Source organism: Macaca fascicularis, chromosome 10, assembly GCF_037993035.2.
Source record: "Macaca fascicularis isolate 582-1 chromosome 10, T2T-MFA8v1.1".
In the NCBI taxonomy this organism is placed as follows: domain Eukaryota; kingdom Metazoa; phylum Chordata; class Mammalia; order Primates; family Cercopithecidae; genus Macaca; species Macaca fascicularis.
The window spans coordinates 87,796,797-87,816,886 of NC_088384.1; the positions used below are offsets into that span (position 1 = coordinate 87,796,797).

Sequence of the window (20,090 nt, forward strand, 5' to 3'; positions counted from 1 at the left end):
TGTGTTTGTTTGTGTGTGTGTGTGTGGCAGTCTCCCTCTGTCGCCCAAGCTGGAGTGCAATAGCATGAGCTCGGCTCACTGCAACCTCCACCTCCCAGCCTCAAGTGATTCTCCTGCCTCAGCCTCCCAAGTAGCTGGGATTATGGGCGCCGGCCACCACGCCCTGCTAATTTTTGTATTTTTAGAAGACATGAGGCGGGCGCGGTGGCCCACACCTGTAATCTCAGCACTTTGGGAGGCCGAGGTGGGTGGATCACGAGGTCAAGAGATCGAGACCATCCTAGCTAACACAGTGAAACCCCATCTCTACTAAAAATACAAAAAAAATTAGCCGGGTGTGGTGGCGGGCACCTGTAGTCCCAGCTACTTGGGAGGCTGAGGCAGGAGAATGGTGTGAAACCGGGAGGCAGAGCTTGCAGTGAGCCGAGATTGTGCCACTGCCCTCCAGACTGGGCGACTGAGCAAGAGCAAGACTCCGTCTCAAAAAAAAAAAAAAAAAAAAAAAGAAAAAAGAAAAAAAGAAGAGACAAGGTTTTGTCATATTGGCCGGGCTAGGCTTGAACTCCTGATCTCAAGTGATCTACCTGCCTCAGTTTCCCAAAGTGCTGAGGTTACAGGTGTGAGCCACCATGCCCAACCATAGCCTGCTCTTGTTACATTCTTTTCATCTATTTAAACCCATCATGGTCCACATCTTCCTAAGACATGGCAATGCCTAACATTGACTGAGTATGTCAGACACTGTGTGAGGTGGTCTACACAGCCACTTACTCATTCAACAAATATTTGCTGAATGCCTCCTATGTACCAAGCACTCTGCTAGATGCTGGGGATGAAGAAGACAGGATAAAGCCCCTGTACTCTGAGAGCTTATGTTTTACTACAGGAAACAGATGGTAAATGTGTAAACATGGTGGCCTCTAGGGAGGTGATACCTGAGTTGATACCTCAATGATAAAGAGAGAGCCCTGATCAGATCTATAGGATGAGTGATACAGGCAGAGGAAAAACAGCAAGCCTATAAGGAAGAGATTACTATCATCTTCATTAAGAGATTAGTATTATCCCCATTTTACAGACGAGGAAACTGAGGCCTCAGTGGGAACTGTACAAAGCTTGGTGCTGAGAAAGCTATGATTATTCAAGCTGCCAGTGACCTCTCTCCTTCCTAACCCTTTCCACTGTTGGTGCAGAAGAGAGTCTGGATTGGCAATGCAGTTGGCTAGGGAAAGGGTGCAGATTGGTGATATAGGCTGAGGGTAGAGGCCTCTGGGCCCAGTAATCAACTGAGTAGTTGATGGTGGAAGTGGGCCCATTTGGCAGAGGCCCAGGGCCCAGCAATGCAGTCAGGTGGACTCAACCTCTTCTGCTTTTGGAGTTTACTCCACAGGTTTGGCACAGTTTGCCTCAAGCCATTCACCAAGTGTTTGGGGTCTATTTCTACTGCTTCAAATGAGTTTGCTTCCTTAGGGGCAGAAACTTTTTTTGTAGCTTAACCTGTATCTAATAATAACAACCCTTCATGTTCATTGAGCAGGCCCTGGCCAAGTCCCCACCCAACCGCAGGCCCTGAGCCAGGTAGTCAGGGTAAAATAAGCCAGTCTGGGCTTGCAAGAACCAATGACGCTTATAGGCTTTTGCATCAGACACATCTGAGTGTAAGACCCAGCTCTGCCTCTTATAAGATCTGTTACTGTGGACACATTAGGGAGCCTCTCTGAACCCTAGATTCTCCATCTTCACAGGAGAGCATTTGTGAGAACCAAGTAAGACGATTATATCAAGGGCATAAACACAGCACCTGGCACAGAGCAAGTAACTACTCAACACATAGTACCTGTTATTATTACCAAAAAACACACTTACATTTCACTTTCTCATTCATGCCTCACTTACTCTGGTGGCTTGGCATTATTTTTTCAGGCTTATGGATGAGAATTTGAAGCTGATTTGCTTTGTGTTATGCCACCAGCAAGGAGTCAAGCTGTCTCAAATGTGAGGCCAGAGTTTTGTCTGTGTATGTGTTGAAGGTGATTAATACATATCAACTATAATGAATCTTGCCTGGTGTGTCTGGGAGCTGAGGAGAAGGATGGATGGCGCATGTAGACTGATTCAGATGGCAGACGACCACCACCAGCAAGACCCAAGGTGTGGAGTATGGGAACAGACCATTGAGGGATGGGACTCAGTTCCAGTTACCGCAATAACCACAGTATCGCTAGCATTTAGCACATTACAAAGCATTTGTCAGTATTTGCTGATTTAACAAAAGAAATGAAACTCCAAGGACAGCTCCAAGCCACATATCCAGCTTTAGGAGAGGCAGACAGTATCAATAATACTGTGTTAAAAGCCAGAACATGAATTCTAAGCCTGATGCTGCTATTTACTGTGGGACAAGACCCCTTATCTTAGTTTCCTCTCTAGAAACAGTGCTGAATGGCCGGGCGCGGTGGCTCAAGCCTGTAATCCCAGCACTTTGGGAGGCCGAGACGGGCGGATCACAAGGTCAGGAGATCGAGACCATCCTGGCTAACACGGTGAAACCCCGTCTCTACTAAAAAATACAAAAACTAGCCGGGCGAGGTGGCGGACGCCTGTAGTCCCAGCTACTCGGGAGGCTGAGGCAGGAGAATGGTGTGAACCCGGGAGGCGGAGCTTGCAGTGAGCTGAGATCCGGCCACTGCACTCCAGTCTGGGCGACACAGGGAGACTCTGTCTCAACAACAACAACAACAACAACAACAAAAAAGAAACAGTGCTGAACATACCCACCTCACCTACTTCACTGGGAAATAACTTATAAAAGGAGTTTGGTAAATTAAAAGTATTATCAAGCACATAAAAAGAAAAATCATGACAATACAGACTACTAAGGCAATAGAGTGTGAATCCCAGCTCTTCTTGGTACTAGCCTCTGAAGCTCTGGGCACATCACTTTTCTCCGAGCCTCAATTTTCTCAACCATAAAATGAAGGTCACAACACCTACTTTGCAAGATTTGTAAGGATTGCAGATAAAAGGGACAGGCTTTAGAGTAAGAGAGACCTGGTTTCAAATCCTGACTCTGCCTCTGGCTAACTATAAGCCCTCCCAAATCTCAGTGTCCTATAATGATAAGGTTGTTGGGATAGTAACGGAGATGGTGTCAGTAAAGGCTGTCACATAGTGAGCACTGGATGAATGCCAGCAGTCATCTAGACAATAGTGAACTGGATGAGGGAACACAGTGGAGTGTTTAAAAGGGGGAGGTTGAAAGCTACCCTCCCAGGCTTTGCCACTTACTAACTCTGCTACTTTGCATAAGTTGCTTAACCTCTCTGTACCTCAGTTTCCTCACATGTGAAACAGAGATAATAGAACCCACTTCAGAGTGCTACTGTGAGAATGAAATCTATTAATACATATAAAGCACTTTGAACAATGGCTGGCATAAAGTAAGCACTCAATAAGTGTTAGATACTATTAATAGTAATGTTAACAATAATATTAATCACCAACTGGAATAAGAGGGAGGAACTGTTTATCCTGGGACATGGGTATCCCACGAAATAATTACAGAGAAGTCTCAGCTGTTTGTAGGCAAGTTCTTAGCCTCCGAGACTCTATGGAAAGGACATGAGGCTGGGGGTTCCTAAGCAAATATCCCAGTCCCACTGACCAGACCAGTCCCTAGGGAAGCGAGTCAGGCTCCTTGGAAGGGACACTGTGTTCCTATCCCTGCCTGACTCGAGGGAACAAAGGCACGTGTGTATGTGTGTGTGTGGCCAGGGAGGAGGGAGGGGAATGTTTCCCTTTCAAGAGAGGAACAAAGGATCTGAGGCATAGTTGAGTGCGTTCCAATCCCCTCCCAGGCCAGCTCCCATTCCTCAGATGATTGTCCAACAAGGTTTTCAACCTTCTAGCTTCCTCCTCAAAGGTGACTGGGGGAGGGGAAGGCAGGCTCTGTTTCACTCCACCCTCTATCATCAATTTCCAAGAGGCAGGATTTATATGTGCCAAACCTCGAGATATATCTTAAGAATCCCATCCTATGCAGGGGTGGGGTGGAAACTCCTATGGGAACTCAGGGTTAATGGATGACACAGGGCACTGCAAGCAACAGGTTTAAAACATCTCCAGGAGAAGTCCAGGACTGAAACTGCTAATGGGTGATGGAGCCAAGGAGACCGAGAACCCAGGAATTCTAACCGACCTCCCTCACAGCCTAGCCTAGGGTAGGGGGAAATGGCCTGGCAGAACCAAGTAGAAAGGCATTTTCTAAATCTTGAAGGGATGATCACAGCTGGAGGGAGAAGCCGGGTGAAGGAGGAAAGGGTAGGGAGCAAAGAAAGTAATTGACAAGAGGAAAGGTAGGGACATGTCCAAAAAAAGTAGTTTTCAGGGGGCGGATCTCTAGGGACATTGCTTTCCAGTTTCCACACTCTTGCCGACAGGGCTGGGACAGGAAGCAGTCCATGGAAGTCATCGCAATGGCATTTCCTGAAGAGCTGGAGAAAAACCTCCAGTTCCGAGGGGAGCACTGGAGGCTGCCCAAAAAGCTGTGTGGCTCAGAGTTTGCTGTAAGGCTCAAGCTTGGCCCGAGAGTCTCATCAGGGATGAAACAAAATAGCACATGGTCCCAAAGGTAGTTTCTTCATACAAAAACACAATTTCAAAAATCAATATGTAATAAAAAAGAAGCCAGATGAAGTGAGTGAAGAGCCCTAGGATGACATGAAAGCCCTAAGGCATGAATTAATTCACGGAATCTTCAGAAAAAGGTGCCATTATTACAGCCATTTACAAGTTAAAAGACTTGCCCAAGGTCAAACAGCAAGCTAGTAGTCAACTTCCAATTTGAAAGTCCAAAAACTGCCTCTTCCTCCTGATGTAACCTTGGGCGAGTCAATTCATCTTTCTCACCTGATTTCTCTCCTTTGAAACGGAGATGGCATCCTTCCTGCTCAACTCTCTGGGTGGTTATAAGGATAAAAAAGGCAAGGTTGATCTGAAAGTGCTTTGGAAGCTGTAAGGTGTTATAAATATAGGGTATCACTATTGTGGGCTCAGCGATAAACTAGCCTGCCTTGACACTGGGTTTAGTTAAGGTGCTGACATACCTGTCAACAGGAGAGAGACATTTTAAAATATAACTAATGTGAAATATGCCATAATGGTGGAATCTGCCACAAGGTCTAAGGATAGAGAGAACCAGCATTCCTATACTGTCTACGACCAGTGCTCATACCACCATTGCACACAAACACTATGGAGCTCCCACTACAACAGAAACGCTAGAAGGGCCTGCTCTGAGATGTGCCCATGGGTCACTATGGTGTTTAGAAAAAGGAGAGTGGATGCTCAAGATTCCGTGAATGGGTCTCTGACATGTGTTCTGTGGTAAAGATAATAAGAATAATGATACCAACATGGCTCCAGGCTCTATGCATCTCAGATACACCTCACTGTGTCTTTACCATCACCATCTGTGAGGCAGGTATTATTATTTGTCCCAAGAATCAGAGAGGTAAAAGAAGCTTGCATAGGTAGACATGGATGAGTTGGGAACTGAACTCAGACAAATTGCATTTACTCAGACAGAAATACTGTTGGAGTGGAAGAGGACCATTAATCAGGATATCACATTTGGAGAGAACTATTCCCCAAGAACATCTAGCTTACTTAACTTCTAGGACCTCCAAGTAGTTGAAAAATATGGTTTCCAGGGTGGCTGGACCCATCAATATACCATGTGCAAGCCTGGTCTTATTCTCCAGTACCCCTCTCGCTGCACCTCCATCTCTAGGTCCAAGCCACCATTCTTTTTCACCTGGCAATTGCACCAGCCTCTTCACTGGGCTCCCTGTTGCCACCCTTAAGAATACAGACCATATCACCCCCACTCCAAATCTTTTGGCCTCTCATTCCACCAAAGCCAAATCCTCATCATGGTCTGTATTGTTCTACGCGATCTGGCCCCCACCTGCCTCTCCACCCTCTCCTCAACCATTTCCTCCCCACCTTCTACCCTTTTCCCCTTTGCTGTTTCTTCTCCAGCCACATTGACCTTCTTGTTCATCCTTGAAAATGTCAAGCATGCTCCCTCCTGAGTCCATTCCCTCTGCTTTAAACACCCTTTGCTGTAGGGTACCTACATCATCCACCGCCTTACCTCATTCAGCTCTTGGCTCAAATATCACCTTTAGGTAATACTTTTGTTGGGACTCAGGACATACTATCCCAAAATATGACTGTAGGAAAACAGAATATGCGCCGGGCGCGGTGGCTCACGCCTGTAATCCCAGCACTTTGGGAGGCCGAGGCGGGTGGATCACAAGGTCAGGAGATCGAGACCATGGTGAAACCCCGTCTCTACTAAAAATACAAAAAATGAGCCGGGCGCGGTGGCGGGCGCCTGTAGTTCCAGCTACTCGGGAGGCTGAGGCAGGAGAATGGCGTGAACCCAGGAGGTGGAGCTTGCAGTGAGCCAGGATCGCGCCACTGCACTCCAGCTTGGGCGACAGAGCGAGACTCCGTCTCAAAAAGAAAAAAAAAAAAGAAAACAGAATATGCCACCCCAAAAATACATTTCTTCGGCATATTTTGAGCTGGTTATTCTGAGAAACTGCAGACATAAGAGTAGCTCCGAAAAGCTGTCCTTTTGTAAAAGAAATTCACATCTAAAAAGGAAATCTACACTAGTAAAAGTATCTGTATTAGGAAGAGGATTGCTCCAGACAAATTTTATTACCAGATAGACTTTTTATTTATTTATTTATTTTTTGAGACAGGGTCTTGCTCTGTCACCCAGGCTGGAGTGCAGTGGCGTGATCTCGGCTCACTGCAACCTCCGCCTCCCAGGCTCAAGTGATCCTCCCAGTTCAGTATACCCCCTCAACCGTAGCTGGGACCACACCACTACCAACTCTTTCCCTTACCCTGCCATAACTTGGGTTATGGCAGAAGTCCCAAGCCCCACATTCTTTCCTGTAGCTATATAAGCTTCAATTATCTGACCCTTCTTTGAGCCTCATATTTTGTAGGACTCCCGTGTATACCTATGTAATTAAATTTTTTTTTCCTCCAGCTAATCTATGTTAATTTAATTCTCAGCCCAGCCAAAGGACCTAGAAGGGTAGAGGAAAGCCATTTTTTCTCCCTTACACCTTCTTTGATCACTCTTTTAAAACTACAGCCCCACCCTCCCTTGCTAGACATGCCGTATGTCCCAACCTGCTTTATTTTCTTCATAGCATGTACAATCATCTGATATAAACATGTAATTATATATTTATTGCTTATCACTCCTCATTGGAATGTGAGCTCCATGAGGACAGAAACTTAGTTTTGTTTACTTTTGTTTACTGCCATACTCCCAGTATCTTAAGACTGCCTGGTACACAGTAGGAGCTCAGTAAACATTGTTTGACTCAATGAATGAATTATTAGGTAAATAGCCACTCCCATGATTGTTACTCTGGCTTGATAACGGTCTGTTTTTTCAGAAATTTACTGGGTTTCTCTTTCATTCGATATCTGCTATGCCCAAGGCCTCTGCTCAGAGCTGAGGAAACAAGCATGGCCAACCAAGATGTGGCCTCCACCCTGAGGAGCTCCTAAATATAGGAGAGAGTAAATCTGTTAGAAATGTCTTCTCTGCACATAATTTAAGCTCTACCAACTGTTAACTTCTTTTCATTTATCCAAGTTTTGCCAGGTACCACACCAATAAAAAAAGGACTCAGTCCTGGGGCTGGGCACGGCGGTTCACGCCTGTAATTCCAGCAATTTGGGAGGCCAAGGCGGGCGGATCAGGAGGTCAGGAGATCCAGATCATCTGGCTAACACAGTGAAACCCTGTCTCTACTAAAACAAACAAACAAACAACAACAACAACAAAAAAATTAGCCAGGCGCGGTGGCGGGTGCCTGTAGTCCCAGCTACTCAGGAGGCTGAGGCAGGAGAATGGCGTGAACCCGGGAGGCGGAGCTTGTAGTGAGCTGAGATTGCGCCACTAAACTTCAGCCTGGGCGACACGGCAAGACTCTGTCTCAAAAAATAAAAATAAAAAAGACTCAGTCCTTCTTCCTTCAGATATGTGAAGCTGATCATATTCTCCTAGGTCTTCTCTTCCCAGGCTAAACAAAAAGACCCAGTGAGATTGTCTGACTCAGGTCGGCCAACTGGGAACAAGGAAGACAGACTGCTAGATAGAGGGGCTGAAGAGAAGAAGATCCAGGAGCAGAGTGACTCCTTCAAAGAAAAAAGAGGGAGTCCTTAGGGAGGACTCTGTGTAATTAGGTTGGAGGTTGGGATGGGGACAGGGCCCCTGCTTAATTAAGGCAGTAGGAGACTATGCTTCTGTAGAAAAGCAGTACACTGGGAATTACCCCTATGTCTATCCACATTAAACTCAGGCAAAACCACAGTTGCTTAAAGAAAGCCCCATGATGGAAGGTTGAGGGCACTGGCAAAATCAGGGAGGTCGGGCACAGAGGAGGACTCTCAAGCCCACTGGCCTCAGGACAGATATCTGCTGAGGGAAGGGACAAAGATAACAACTGCTGCTTCACGCAGCCCAAACAAATCTGGGGACACCCATACAAAAGTCAAGAAAACTCTCCAGGTTCCATTGGAGCCCCCTGAAAAAATACCCGGGTAATTTTCGACAGAAGCTAAAGGGCTCTGTGGGGCTACTGGGGAAATTATTCCTAGGAAGTCTGGAAAACCCTGTGATGGTAACGGAATTTTAAGAGCAACCTCAAATGTACACTCAGAAGAAGTAGGTGTTTCAAGGGGGAGCCCCTGAGACACTTCTACTTCATTTTGGGACCCGAATGAGATTACTAAAAATTTCCACATTTGGGGTTTCTAATGGGGTTTCCCCAAGAAAACCGCAGAACTGCCACTATCTGCAAAGGGCTGAGGTGCTTCAACTAAGCATACATCCATCTGAAGAAGGCAGATTAGGCAATAAGAGATCTACAGAAACTCAGACTACTGAGCCATACAGCTTAAAAAAGGCCAAGTTATGTTTTCTGCCCCGCTACACTGTTCATTGCTCCCAACAATGACGTTTCTATCAGGCTAAAGGATTTCTTCAGGAACAGCAATCCCAAAGTGGCCAGGCCCACCTGGGTCCCTTCCCACATTCCCATTGGAAAGCACCACAAACACTTGTGTCCCTTCGGGGAAGGTCATGTATACAACATTCCAGGTGAGTATCACAGGGACTTTGTTTCTTAAGGAGAAACTCTAGGGGAAAGAGTCAGTTCTCTGAGGGAAGCTGCCCATTCATTAAAGGGTTTCCACCCTACAATTATGGCAGGGGAAGGGCTTTTGTGCTAGATCCTTTACTAGAGTCAAGCTATGGAAGCTGGCTATCATTATTCCATTTTACAGGCGGAGGACAAGAAAGCCGAACAGGTTCAGCATTTCATCAGGTGACTCCAGGCAGGCAATAATCTGGCTAAGGGTCTATACTTTCAGTCCCTGAAGCATCACTCCACCACTAAGTGGAGATACCTGGGCCAGGCCACCTTCTCCCCACACGCACACAGCTGTCATCTATTGGCAGGGCCTGAGAGGGTTTTAACAATGAAAAAATTGGCCGGAGCCAAGCAAGGTGGTTCATGCCTGTAATCCTGGCACTTTGGGAGGCTGAGGCAGGCGGATTACCTGAGGTCAGGAGTTTGAGACCAGCTTGACCAACATGGAGAAACCCCCGTCTCTACTAAAAATACAAAATTAGCCAGGTGTGGTGGCGCACGCCTGTAATCCCAGCTACTTGGGAGGCTGAGGCAGGAGAATTGCTTGAATCGGGGAGGCGGAAGCTGCAGTGAGCCAAGATTGCGCCACTGCACTCCAGCCTAGGCAACAAGAGTGAAACTCCGTCTCAAAAAAATAAGAAAAAAGAAAAGAAAAAGAAAAAATTGGCCTGGCGCGGCGGCTCAAGCCTGTAATCCCAGCACTTTGAGAGGCCAAGGCAGGCAGATCACCTGAGGTCAGGAGTTCGAGACCAGCCTGGCCAACATGGTGAAACCCCATCTCTACTAAAATACAAAAAATAAGCCAGGCATGATGGCACGTGCGTGTAGTGCCAGCTACTGGGGAGGCTGATACAGGGGAATCGCTTGAACCTGGGAGGCGGAGATTGCAGTCAGCCAAGATGGCGCCACTGCACTCCAGCCTGGCGACAGAGCCAGACTCCGTCTCAAAAAAAAAGCAATGAAAAAATTAATAAGCAGCTCACTCTGGGGCAAAACCCTGATGCCCACTTGAAACCTGCCATGTCTGAGTTTTAGCAGTGCCAGAATCTGAGGCTACCAACACACCTCTGGGAACCTGCTACTGCCAACTATCCTTCCCATAACTACCTGAACAAAGCCAGTTATCAGTCCAGAGTGAGCACCTTGACAGGCATGGTTTGCTTGGCCCAATAGCATCTCTGGCTTTCTGGGTCAGCCTGTCTGGGTCACTTTATTACTCCCTGGACAACTTGATAGGATGAAAAGTGTTTAGGCTTTAGAGTTATGCCAACCTCAGTGTAAATTCTCATTCAGACACTTAACCGGCTGAGGAATACCTGGGGTCAGTCACTTAGCCACAAAGAGCTTCACTGGGAATAAACTCGCCTACCTTGGAAGGTTACTGTAGAATATATGAAACAGCATGCCATTTCCATGAAGGAAGGTACCATGTGTGGCTTATGGCCGGCACCTAGAACACTGCCAGCTTCACAGTAGATGCTCAAGAAATAACTGGTTGCATAAATAGAGGACCTAACACAGTGCCTAGTACTTAACAGGTACTCAATAAAGACTAATTTCCTTCCCCTTTCCTGTAGGGATGCTAAATTTAGAACACAGCCCTGAGTAGAACAGCCCATAACTCCTACCCCCAAGGATCTCCCAGCTGCAGCCTCCAGGATAATTACCCGATGCCACCACAGTAGCCAGGTGGTGCAGCTTGGAACAGGACAGTACCTGAGAGGAAGGCGGGTACCTTCTACCCAGGCTCAAAGGATCCTGAGTCAAATGTTCTTTACTCCCTGGCCTCAGGGAGAGGATGCATGCTCAGAAATGGTTTTGACATAACTAGCTCTTCCACACACATCCCCTCTGTTCACCAAGAGGAAGTGACATGTGGTATGTTGTCCAACGGGCTCTGACAATTCTTAAGCAAAGAGATGGAAGATGGAATTTCAATCCAATGGAGATCTAATAAACTTGCCCAGGCTGCTGTGTCTAAGACCTCTTTCATATGCACCACTGGGCAGCTGGCAATTCTCTGGTAGGGGTAGCCCTCTGCAGAGGCTGGCTAGCAGACCAGGCACCTCTCCCAGACTGCCTTTTGTTTATAGCTGGCAACAACCCACCTGGTATTAGGACCACTGGCCAAAGACAATAGTCAGGCAAAGTGGGCAAGTGGCCTCAATCCCCACTTGGAGATGCCTCAGAGGGTGTGTCTGCAGTACTGGAATCCTGTCCCTCCTGTAATCAACTGAACAAATATTTGCCCCAAAAGAGAATTCAAAGCAGGAGGGAACAGGAGAGGTCACTGCACAAACCAACAGGAACTATTTAATCATTTATCCCCCCAGGGAGTTCATTTACAGAATGGCTTTCAAGTCTAGTCAGCCTTAGCTCAAGAGAACCCACCACCTTTACCTCCCCTGACCCCACCCCAGTTATCTGACCTCTATTGACTTGACCCCCTTGCCTTTTAGAAGAGGTGGCACAGAAGAGTTGAAGTTGCAAAGAAATGGGAAATGAGGGGGTGGGGTTCCAGGGCAAATTCTGGTCTCTTGCTCAGTGGTAAAGTAAAGTGCCTGCCACGCCCTAGGCCCAGCCTATAGACAGTGCATTCTTGACATTCCTGAGTCCATGGTGCATGTCCCCTTCCACCTCAGCTCCTTCAATGGATGACTTATTTTCTACAGCTTGTTGCTTTTCTGCATATTCTGAAGGGATAGAATACCTCTCATAAACCTTGCACCTCCCCTAGGTAAGGAAATAAGCAAGAAACCAGGACTGAGTTCACTGAAGAGCAAAACTGGCCCACAGTGACCACTGGTGAAGAAGCTTTCACCACCACCTCATCCTGGCTCAGTGATGAGCAGGAGAACTCTCCCTCCCTGGAAAGGGAATTTGCTGGTGTTGGTCACTGTGCTCACATTATTGCCAAGATTTACAATACTCTGTAAGTCAAGGAGAGCTTGCCACATTTTTAGTGGAAGAAACTAAGCCTTGAGAAAGTAACCCAGCCTGTCCAAAGTCACACAGCTATATGACGGAGCTAGATACATGACAGAGTTTTAAGACAGGGACTTATACCTGCATCTGAAGTCTGTTACTAAATCTCAATGTCCCACAGAGCCCCAAAGACTGGGTTCTTGCTTTGCCAGCAAACAGTGCTTGGTGAAGAGGCCCCAGGGCTCTGGCCGGAAAGTAACAGGCAGAGCAGCTGGAGCTCCCCAACCGACCCCAGGCAACGAGGTGCAAAGTCCCCGGGCTTAATGTGTGACACAGCAAGTGCTCCACAAACAAGGTAACCATGCAGAAAGTCACACACTTTGGGGGAAATGAACTTAGGGGGCGCAGTGCAAACACAATCTGCACAGCCTACACTGCCCCAAAATCTGACAATTCTCAGCCATTCAACCCAGTGGGAACTCCTGCCTGTGGCCATGCCCTAGTCTGAGAGAAGAGTGCCTTACACGGAAACTTTGAAATAAAGGGAACTTTTTTTTTTTTTTTTTTTTTTTGAGACGGAGTCTCGCTCTGTCCCCCAGGCTGGAGCGTAGTGGCCGGATCTCAGCTCACTGCAAGCTCCGCCTCCTGGGTTTACGCCATTCTCCTGCCTCAGCCTCCCAAGTAGCTGGGACTACAGGCGCCCGCCACCTCGCCCGGCTAATTTTTTGTATTTTTTTTAGTAGAGACGAGGTTTCACCGTGTTAGCCAGGATGGTCTCGATCTCCTGACCTCGTGATCCACCCGTCTCGGCCTCCCAAAGTGCTGGGATTACAAGCTTGAGCCACCGCGCCCGGCCAAGGGAACTTGATTTGGAGAAGAGAAGCCCAGGATAGGACTGAGACCCCTAGGGGGAACAGATGGAGAGGTCTGTGGGTCACTGATACTCATCACCCTTTTGTGTGTGAACCATTGTATACGGTAAGGGAAACACCAAACTAACTTCCTACCCTCACAGGTTTGGGACTTAATGAACACATAGGCTATAGTTTTCTTTGCTAAGAAACTGGAACACAAGTATGGAATAGTGGAGTCATGGGGGTGACCAGGGTAAAAGATGCCTGATCTCTGAAGCACCGGGTCATTTATATTTCCAGGGAGTTAACCTCTTGTCGTGAAATGAGATCAGGTTTCCTCAACTATCAATGTCTCCAACAATCACCCAACCTAACAGAGAGATACAGAAGAAGGGCAGTTGGGGATCTCTGACCAGAGGCCAAAGAAAAGGGACACACAAGGGGCTTGGTTCTTACCCAGCCGCCGTTCTCCTGGATCCAAGGCTCTAGGTGGTCATTCAGGTAAGTGGCCATCCAAGCTGCGATCCGACTCACCAATACCTGCATCTCCTTGTCTACGCTTTCCACGCACAGTGCCCCGCCGAAGGAGAAAAAGGCCACAATGCGACCCCAGTTTACCCCATCCCGGAAGAGTTCATTCACTACCTGTTCAAAGCTCTGATATGCTGTCCCTGGGGTGATGTGGAGCTGGGATGTCAGGTCACTGAACGCCCGCCGGTACCGCAGTTCAAACTCGTCGCCTGCCTCCCTCAGCGCTTGCTTTACTGCTGCCATGGGGATCACCTCCCGGGCATCCAAACTGCTGCTGTGGCCAGTGGCTCCATTCACCGCGGGGCTGTCCACCAGGTGCCAGGATGGGTTGCCATTGATGGCACTGGGGGTCTCCATCTCCGATTCAGTCCCTTCTGGGGCCTCAGTCCTGTTCTCTTCCACATCACTAAATTGACTCCAGCTGTATCCTTTCTGGGAAAGCTTGTAGGAGAGAAAGTCAACCACCAGCTCCCGGTTGCTCTGAGACATTTTTATAATAGGGATGGGCTCAACCAGTCCATTGTCCAAAACACCTGCTCACTCACTGAGTCTGGTCTCTGGTTAGTGATTCTCTTCTAAGATCCAAAGCCAAGATAAGATTCTGAAGGGAGAGAAAGAGCTTTAGGAAAAAAAAAAAAATTAATATGCATGCCACTTACCCTAAACATCCCATTCCCCCTCCAGGTACCAGAACTGGTTTCTTTGTGGGTCTTACGAAGGTCTGGATCTAGGTTCCAAGATACTTCAATTAAGTCAAATCGAAAGCACCAGTGGACTCTGAATCTCCCACCAGCCTTTTCTACCCCCCTCTTCTCCGAAATGCCTTCCTCGGAAAGTCACCCCTTGGGCAGTCCCCCCCTCACTCCCTCTCCCCCGCACCACCTACATTCAAATCCGCCTTAGGCAAAGGCAGGCAGGTGCAGCCCCCGGAAGATCTTTTGTATCACAGGTCGGGAGAGGAGGTGGCTGCGGGGATGCCGGTAACTCAGCCGGCCTCGCGGCGGCTGGCAAAAAACCCAGCTCCGGCCGGAGGGATCATGCGACCTGGCAGGCTGGGAGCCCAGAAGGCGACACAGGAATTGCGAAGCTCAGGAACCAGCCCCCTCGCTTGCTTCCTCCTCCATCGCCCGGATCGAGGGCGGCCGCTCCGCAGCCGCGGCCTCCTGCCACCCGGGAGCCCAGCCCCCTCGCTCTTGCACGCCCCTTGGCTCTCCGCCTCCTACTGGGAGCCAGGAGAACTCTCCCGGAGGTGGCTGGTATGGATTTAGTTGGTTTTTTTTTTTCCTTTCTTTTTTCTATTTAAGTACCAGCCCAGGGTGAGGTGGAGGCGTCCGAAACCCTGAAGGGACTTCTCAATGGGGTTCAAGGTTTCGGTGAGGGACGCAGGGAGGGGGAAACTGCCTCGGATCTGCGATCTGACTTTGGGAAGGCCACCCCCAGGCCTGTCTGGGAGGTTGAAGGCCGGAGACCCCCCACAAATGCCGCTGGTTTTCTTTGAATTCCCCAAAGGCCCTGAACGTGGCGGTGGGGAATTGCCGGGTCCTCCATTCCCCGCCCGGACACAATGGCCGCCGGCGCCCTGCACAAAGACTGGGTGAGGGTGAGGCGCTGGGCCTCTCCTCAGGTCAGGAAGAGGGGTCGAGGCCTGCTCGACGGCCCCACAGCTGAGACCACGTTTTCCTGGGGACAGGCCCAAAGTGGCTTCCTGGCGCCCCCGGGAGGGCTCCGGGGCCGGGGGCTGCACCTCTCCGGAGCCCAGGGTGGGCCGGTTGCGGCCTCGCGGCTTCTCGCGCTCACTAGGCCCGGTACCCGCCGAGCCACCGCCCCGTTGCTAAGCAACCGCCCTCCCCCGGGGGCGCCCCCTAGACCTTTCTAGGAGGAGGGGCCTCGCCCCCGGCGGTCCTCCCCAGCGCCGCCAATCAGCGAGCCTAGCCGGCACGGAAGCGGGACGGCGAAGGCTCCTATTGGGCGCAGCGGCTGTCAGGCACAGGGGAGGCGGCGCTCTCACCTGTGAGCCCCGCGAGCCGTGGGGGGCCACATCCCCCTTCATCGGCCCGGTAGCTTCCAGACGCGAGAGCTCTTCGCGGCCGAGTTCCGCGCCGCGGACCCGGGCCGGCCTACCTGGCTGCCGGCCTACCTGGCTGACTGCTCGCGCCGTCTCTCCCGAACAAGCCGGCCTCAGTTTCCCCTGAAGAGACGGGGGAACTTGCAAGCTCAGTCACTTCCGGTGCTGCGGCAACGCGCGCGAGCCCGAGACGCAAAGGGAGTGCGCGCCTTGAGTGACTGGCATCAGGACCGGGGAGAGATCGCCCCCTCGCGGTAGATCCGGGGAATCGGAAGGCGCAAAAAATCAACATTTATAATCACATTTCCATGTATTCATTAATTCAGTCAGTCAGTCAGTCATCAGTCAATCAGCCTATTTCATCCGTCCGTCAGTTTATATATAGAAGAAGCATCGCCTTGTGGTTAAGCACTTTGTCTGGATTCTAACTCTGCCAGTTAGGCAAGTTTCTCAACTGCTCTGCGCTTCAATGTCCTCAATTGTAAAATGGGTAATAGTACCAACCTCTCTCGTTGAGCTATTGTGATGATTTAAAAAGTTATTAATTGTAAAGTCCATAGGACAGGCCGGGCGTGGTGACTCACGCCTGTAATCCCAGCACTTTGGGAGGCCGAGGCGGGCGGATTACCTGAGGTCAGGAATTCAAAACCAGCCTGCCCAACATGGTGAAACCCCGTCTCTACTAAAAATACAAAAAATTAGCTGGGCCTAGTGGCGCATGCTTGTAATCCCAGCTACTCGGGAGGCTGAGGCAGGAGTATCGTTTACAGGAGAATCACAGGCGTGAGCCACCGCGCCCGGCCAATTTCCTTACATCCTGAACCACACAGTGTGTTATCAAATGTTTTATCTTTGCCAATTAGATGGGTAAAAACCGAAGGCACTTTCATATTTCTTTTTTTTATTATGAATGAAGTTGAGCAATTTGTCATTTTTTTAGTCTTTCTTTGGAGGGTGGATCTTGTATTGGTGAATTCTCTTCATATTGTTTACCCCCTTTCCAGGTGGTCTTTCTGTTGAACTTTTTCCTCATTTGTTGTTGTTGTTGTGGTTTGTTTGAGACAGAGTCTTGCTCTGTTGCCCAGGCTGGAGTGCAGTGGTGCTATCTTGGCTGACTGTAAACTCTGCCCCCCAGGTTCAAGTGATTGTCCTGCCTCAGCCTCCCTAGTATCTGGGACTACAGGTGCACACCACCACGCCCAGCTAATTTTTGTATTTTTAGTAGAGACAGGGTTTCACCATTTTGGCCAGGCTGGTCTCCAACTGCTGACCTCAGGCGATCTGCCTGCCTCAGCCTCCCAAAGTGCTGGGATTATAGGCCTGAGCCACCGTGCCTGGCCTTTTTTTTTTTTTTTTTTTTTTTTTGAGACAGGGTCTGTCTGTCACTCAGTGTGCAGTGCAATGGTGTGATCTCAGCTCACAGCAGCCTTGACCTCCCCATCCCAGGTGATCCTCCCACCTCAGCCTCCCCAGTAGTTGTGAATACAGGCTCGCACTTCCACGCCCAGCTAATTTTTGTATTTTCTGTAGAGAATGGAGTTTCCCCATGTTGCCCAGGTTGGTCTCAAACCCCTGGGCTCAAGTGATCCGTCTGTGTCAGCCTCCCAAAGTGCTGGGATTACAGGCATTAGCCACACTTAGCCCTGATTTATTATTATTATTTTTTGAGACAGAGTCTTGCTCTGTCGCCCAAGCTGGAGTGCAGTGGTACAATCTCAGCTCACTGCAGCCTCTGCTTCCGGGGTTCAAGTGATTCTCCTGCCTCAGCCTCCTGAGTAGCTGGGATTACAGGCACCTGCCACCACACCTGGCTAATTTTTGTATTTTTAGTAGAGACAGGGTTTCACCAGTTGGTCAGGCTGGTCTCGAACTCCTGACCTTGTGATCCACCCACCTCGGCCTCCCAAAGTGCTGGGATTACAGGTGTGAGCGACCGCACCTGGTCTGATTTACATTTTTGGACCTGTGGTGTCACAATTATTTCAATATGAAAAGTATCATTATGGAAGCCTCAGTGTGCTTTGGGAGCCTAGCAGAGGGCAGATAAACTCTGTCCACAGATAGGGGCTTTACTGAACCGGCCCTCAAAAGAAGAATCGAATTTTGCTTGTGAGAGAAAGGATGTAGGAATATTTTAAGCAGAAGATATTGCTTGAGCGAAGGCCTGGCAACCCAGCATGAGAGCCCATGGTGTCCTGGAAATAAATTGGGATGACTGAGGGGAGTGGTAGAGAGGAGATGGAATATAAATGTGTATCCATGCGAGCAGCACATCAAATAGCACCAGAGGAGCCAGCAAAGCTTTTTTAAACCAGAAAGAACATGAAGAAATTTATATTTTGGAAAGATGGATACAGTATTTTGGAAAAGGAATTTTGCAAGTCTTGAAAGTGGCTCTCAAATGATCTTTCACTGGATTCTAATTTAAAGAAAGTAAGTTACATTTAAATCTAAAGAAAGTAAGTTTTCTTTTTTATACTTCTCTGTATTGTCTACGCATAACTTTGTATTTTTTTTCTTTTCTCTTTTTCTTTTTTTTTTTTTTTTTGAGACAGAGTCTAACTCTGTTGCCCAGGCTGGAGTGCAGTGGCATGATCTTGGCTCACTGCAACCTCTGCCTCCTGGGTTGAAGCAATTCTCTGGCCTCAGCCTCCCTCTTTTTTTCTTTTCTTTTTTTTTTTTTTTTTTTTTGATATGGAGTCTCGCTCTATCGCCCAGGCTGGAGTGCAGTGGCACAATCTCAGCTTACTGCAACCTCTGCCTCCTGGGTTCAAGTGATTCTCCTGCCTCACCATGTTGGTCAGGCTGGTCTCGAACTCCTGACTTTGTGATCCGCCCGCCTCGGCCTTTCAAAGTGCTGGAATTACAGGCATGAGCTACCACACCCAGCTATTATTTTATTTTATTTTATTTTTTTGAGACAGAGTCTCACTCTGTCGCCCAGGCTGGAGTACAGTGGCGCGATGATCTCAGCTCACTGCAAGCTCCACCGCCTCCCACGTTCACGCCATTCTCCTGCCTCAGCCTCCCGAGAAGCTGGGACTACAGGCGCCCACCACCACGCCCGGCTATTTCTTTTTTTGTATTTTTAGTAGAGATGGGGTTTCACCGTATTCGCCAGGATGGTCTCAATCTCCTGACCTCGTGATCTGCCCGCCTCGGCCTCCCAAAGTGCTGGGATTACAGGCGTGAGCCACCGTGCGCGGCCTATTTTTAACTATATAACACTATTTAAAAGCATGCCAACTTTGGCCGGGCACAGTGGCTCACCTCTGTAGTACCACCCCTTTGGGAGGCCAAGGCAGGTGGATTACGAGATCAGGGGTTCAAGACCAGCCTGGCCAACATGGTGAAACTTCGTCTCTACTAAAAATGCAAAAATTAGCCAGGTATGGTGGCAGGTGCCTGTAATCCTAGCTACTCAGGAGGCTGAGGCAGGAGAATCACTTGAACCCAGGAGACAGAGGTTGCAGTGAGCCGAGAGCACGCCACCACACTCCAATCTGGGCGACACAACGAGAATCTGTCTCAAAAAAAAAAAAAAAAAAGAATCTCAGAAACAGACCGGCCATGGTGGCTCACACTTGTAATCCCACCACTTTGGGAGTCTGAGGCAGAAAGATGCTTGAGCTCAAGCCAGGAGTTCAATACCAGCCTGGGCAACATAGTGAGACCTCTTCTCTACAAAACAAAACAAACAAACAAACAAAAACAATTAGCCAGGCCTGGTGGCATAACACCTGTAGTCCCTAGCAACTCAGTAGAATGAGGCAGGAGAATCGCTTAAGCCTGGGAGGTCGAGGCTACGGTGAGATGTGATCATACCATTGTACTCCAGTGACAGAGTGAGACACCCTCTCAAAAAAAAAAAAAAAAAAAAAAGAATTTCAGAAACATATTGAATGGAAAAAATTGCAAAAGAATAATGTAGGAAGAATCTACTTATACGCAGTTTAGAAATAAGCAAAACTATACAATTTAGAGTTTGTAGTATCTAGCTTCCTCCAAGATGGCACCTGAATATTCCTGCCTCTTCGTATTCACGCCCTTGTGTGTTTTCCTCCCACACTGAACCACAGTTGTTCTGTGTGACTAATGACAAATTGCAGCAATGGAATGTTTCTTTCCCTCCCTTCTTTTCTCTCTCTCTTTCTTTCTTTTCTTGACAGGGTCTTGCTGTTGCCAAGGCTGTGGCGCAGTGGCACAGTCACGGCTCACTGCAGCCTTGACCTCCTTGGCCCAAGCAATCCTCCCCCACTCAGCCTTCCTAGTAGCTGGGACCACAGGTGTGTGCCACCACACCTGGCTAATTTTTGTATTTTTTGTAGAGACGGTGTTTTGCCATATTGCCCAAGCTGGGGGTATGTCACTTTCAAGACTTGGTTACAAAAGATTGTGGCTTCAGCCGGGCGTGGTGGCTCACGTCTGTAATCCCAGCACTTGGGGAGGCTGAGGCGGGTG

General features: G+C 48.7%; 1 protein-coding gene across 17 annotated transcripts in view; it reads right to left on the reverse strand.

Moving 5' to 3' along the window:
* The window catches only part of BCL2L1 (BCL2 like 1), a 62,188-nt gene extending 46,387 nt beyond the window's left edge, over positions 1-15,801 (reverse strand). Inside the window, exons 1-3 of one of the 17 annotated variants that reach the window (XM_074004987.1) lie at positions 15,702-15,801; positions 13,490-14,183; positions 6,728-8,031 (exon numbers count right to left, since the gene is read on the reverse strand). In XM_074004987.1, the coding sequence (XP_073861088.1) occupies positions 7,930-8,031; positions 13,490-14,053 (666 nt within the window). In that variant the 5' untranslated portion in view covers positions 14,054-14,183; positions 15,702-15,801 and the 3' untranslated portion in view covers positions 6,728-7,929. Of the gene's footprint in view, positions 1-6,727; positions 8,032-13,489; positions 14,184-14,450; positions 14,702-15,572 lie in introns of those variants that run through there. The other 16 variants (XM_074004986.1, XM_074004985.1, XM_065522954.2 and 13 more) reach the window with 16 other exon arrangements.
* Positions 15,802-20,090: the final 4,289 nt, after the last annotated feature.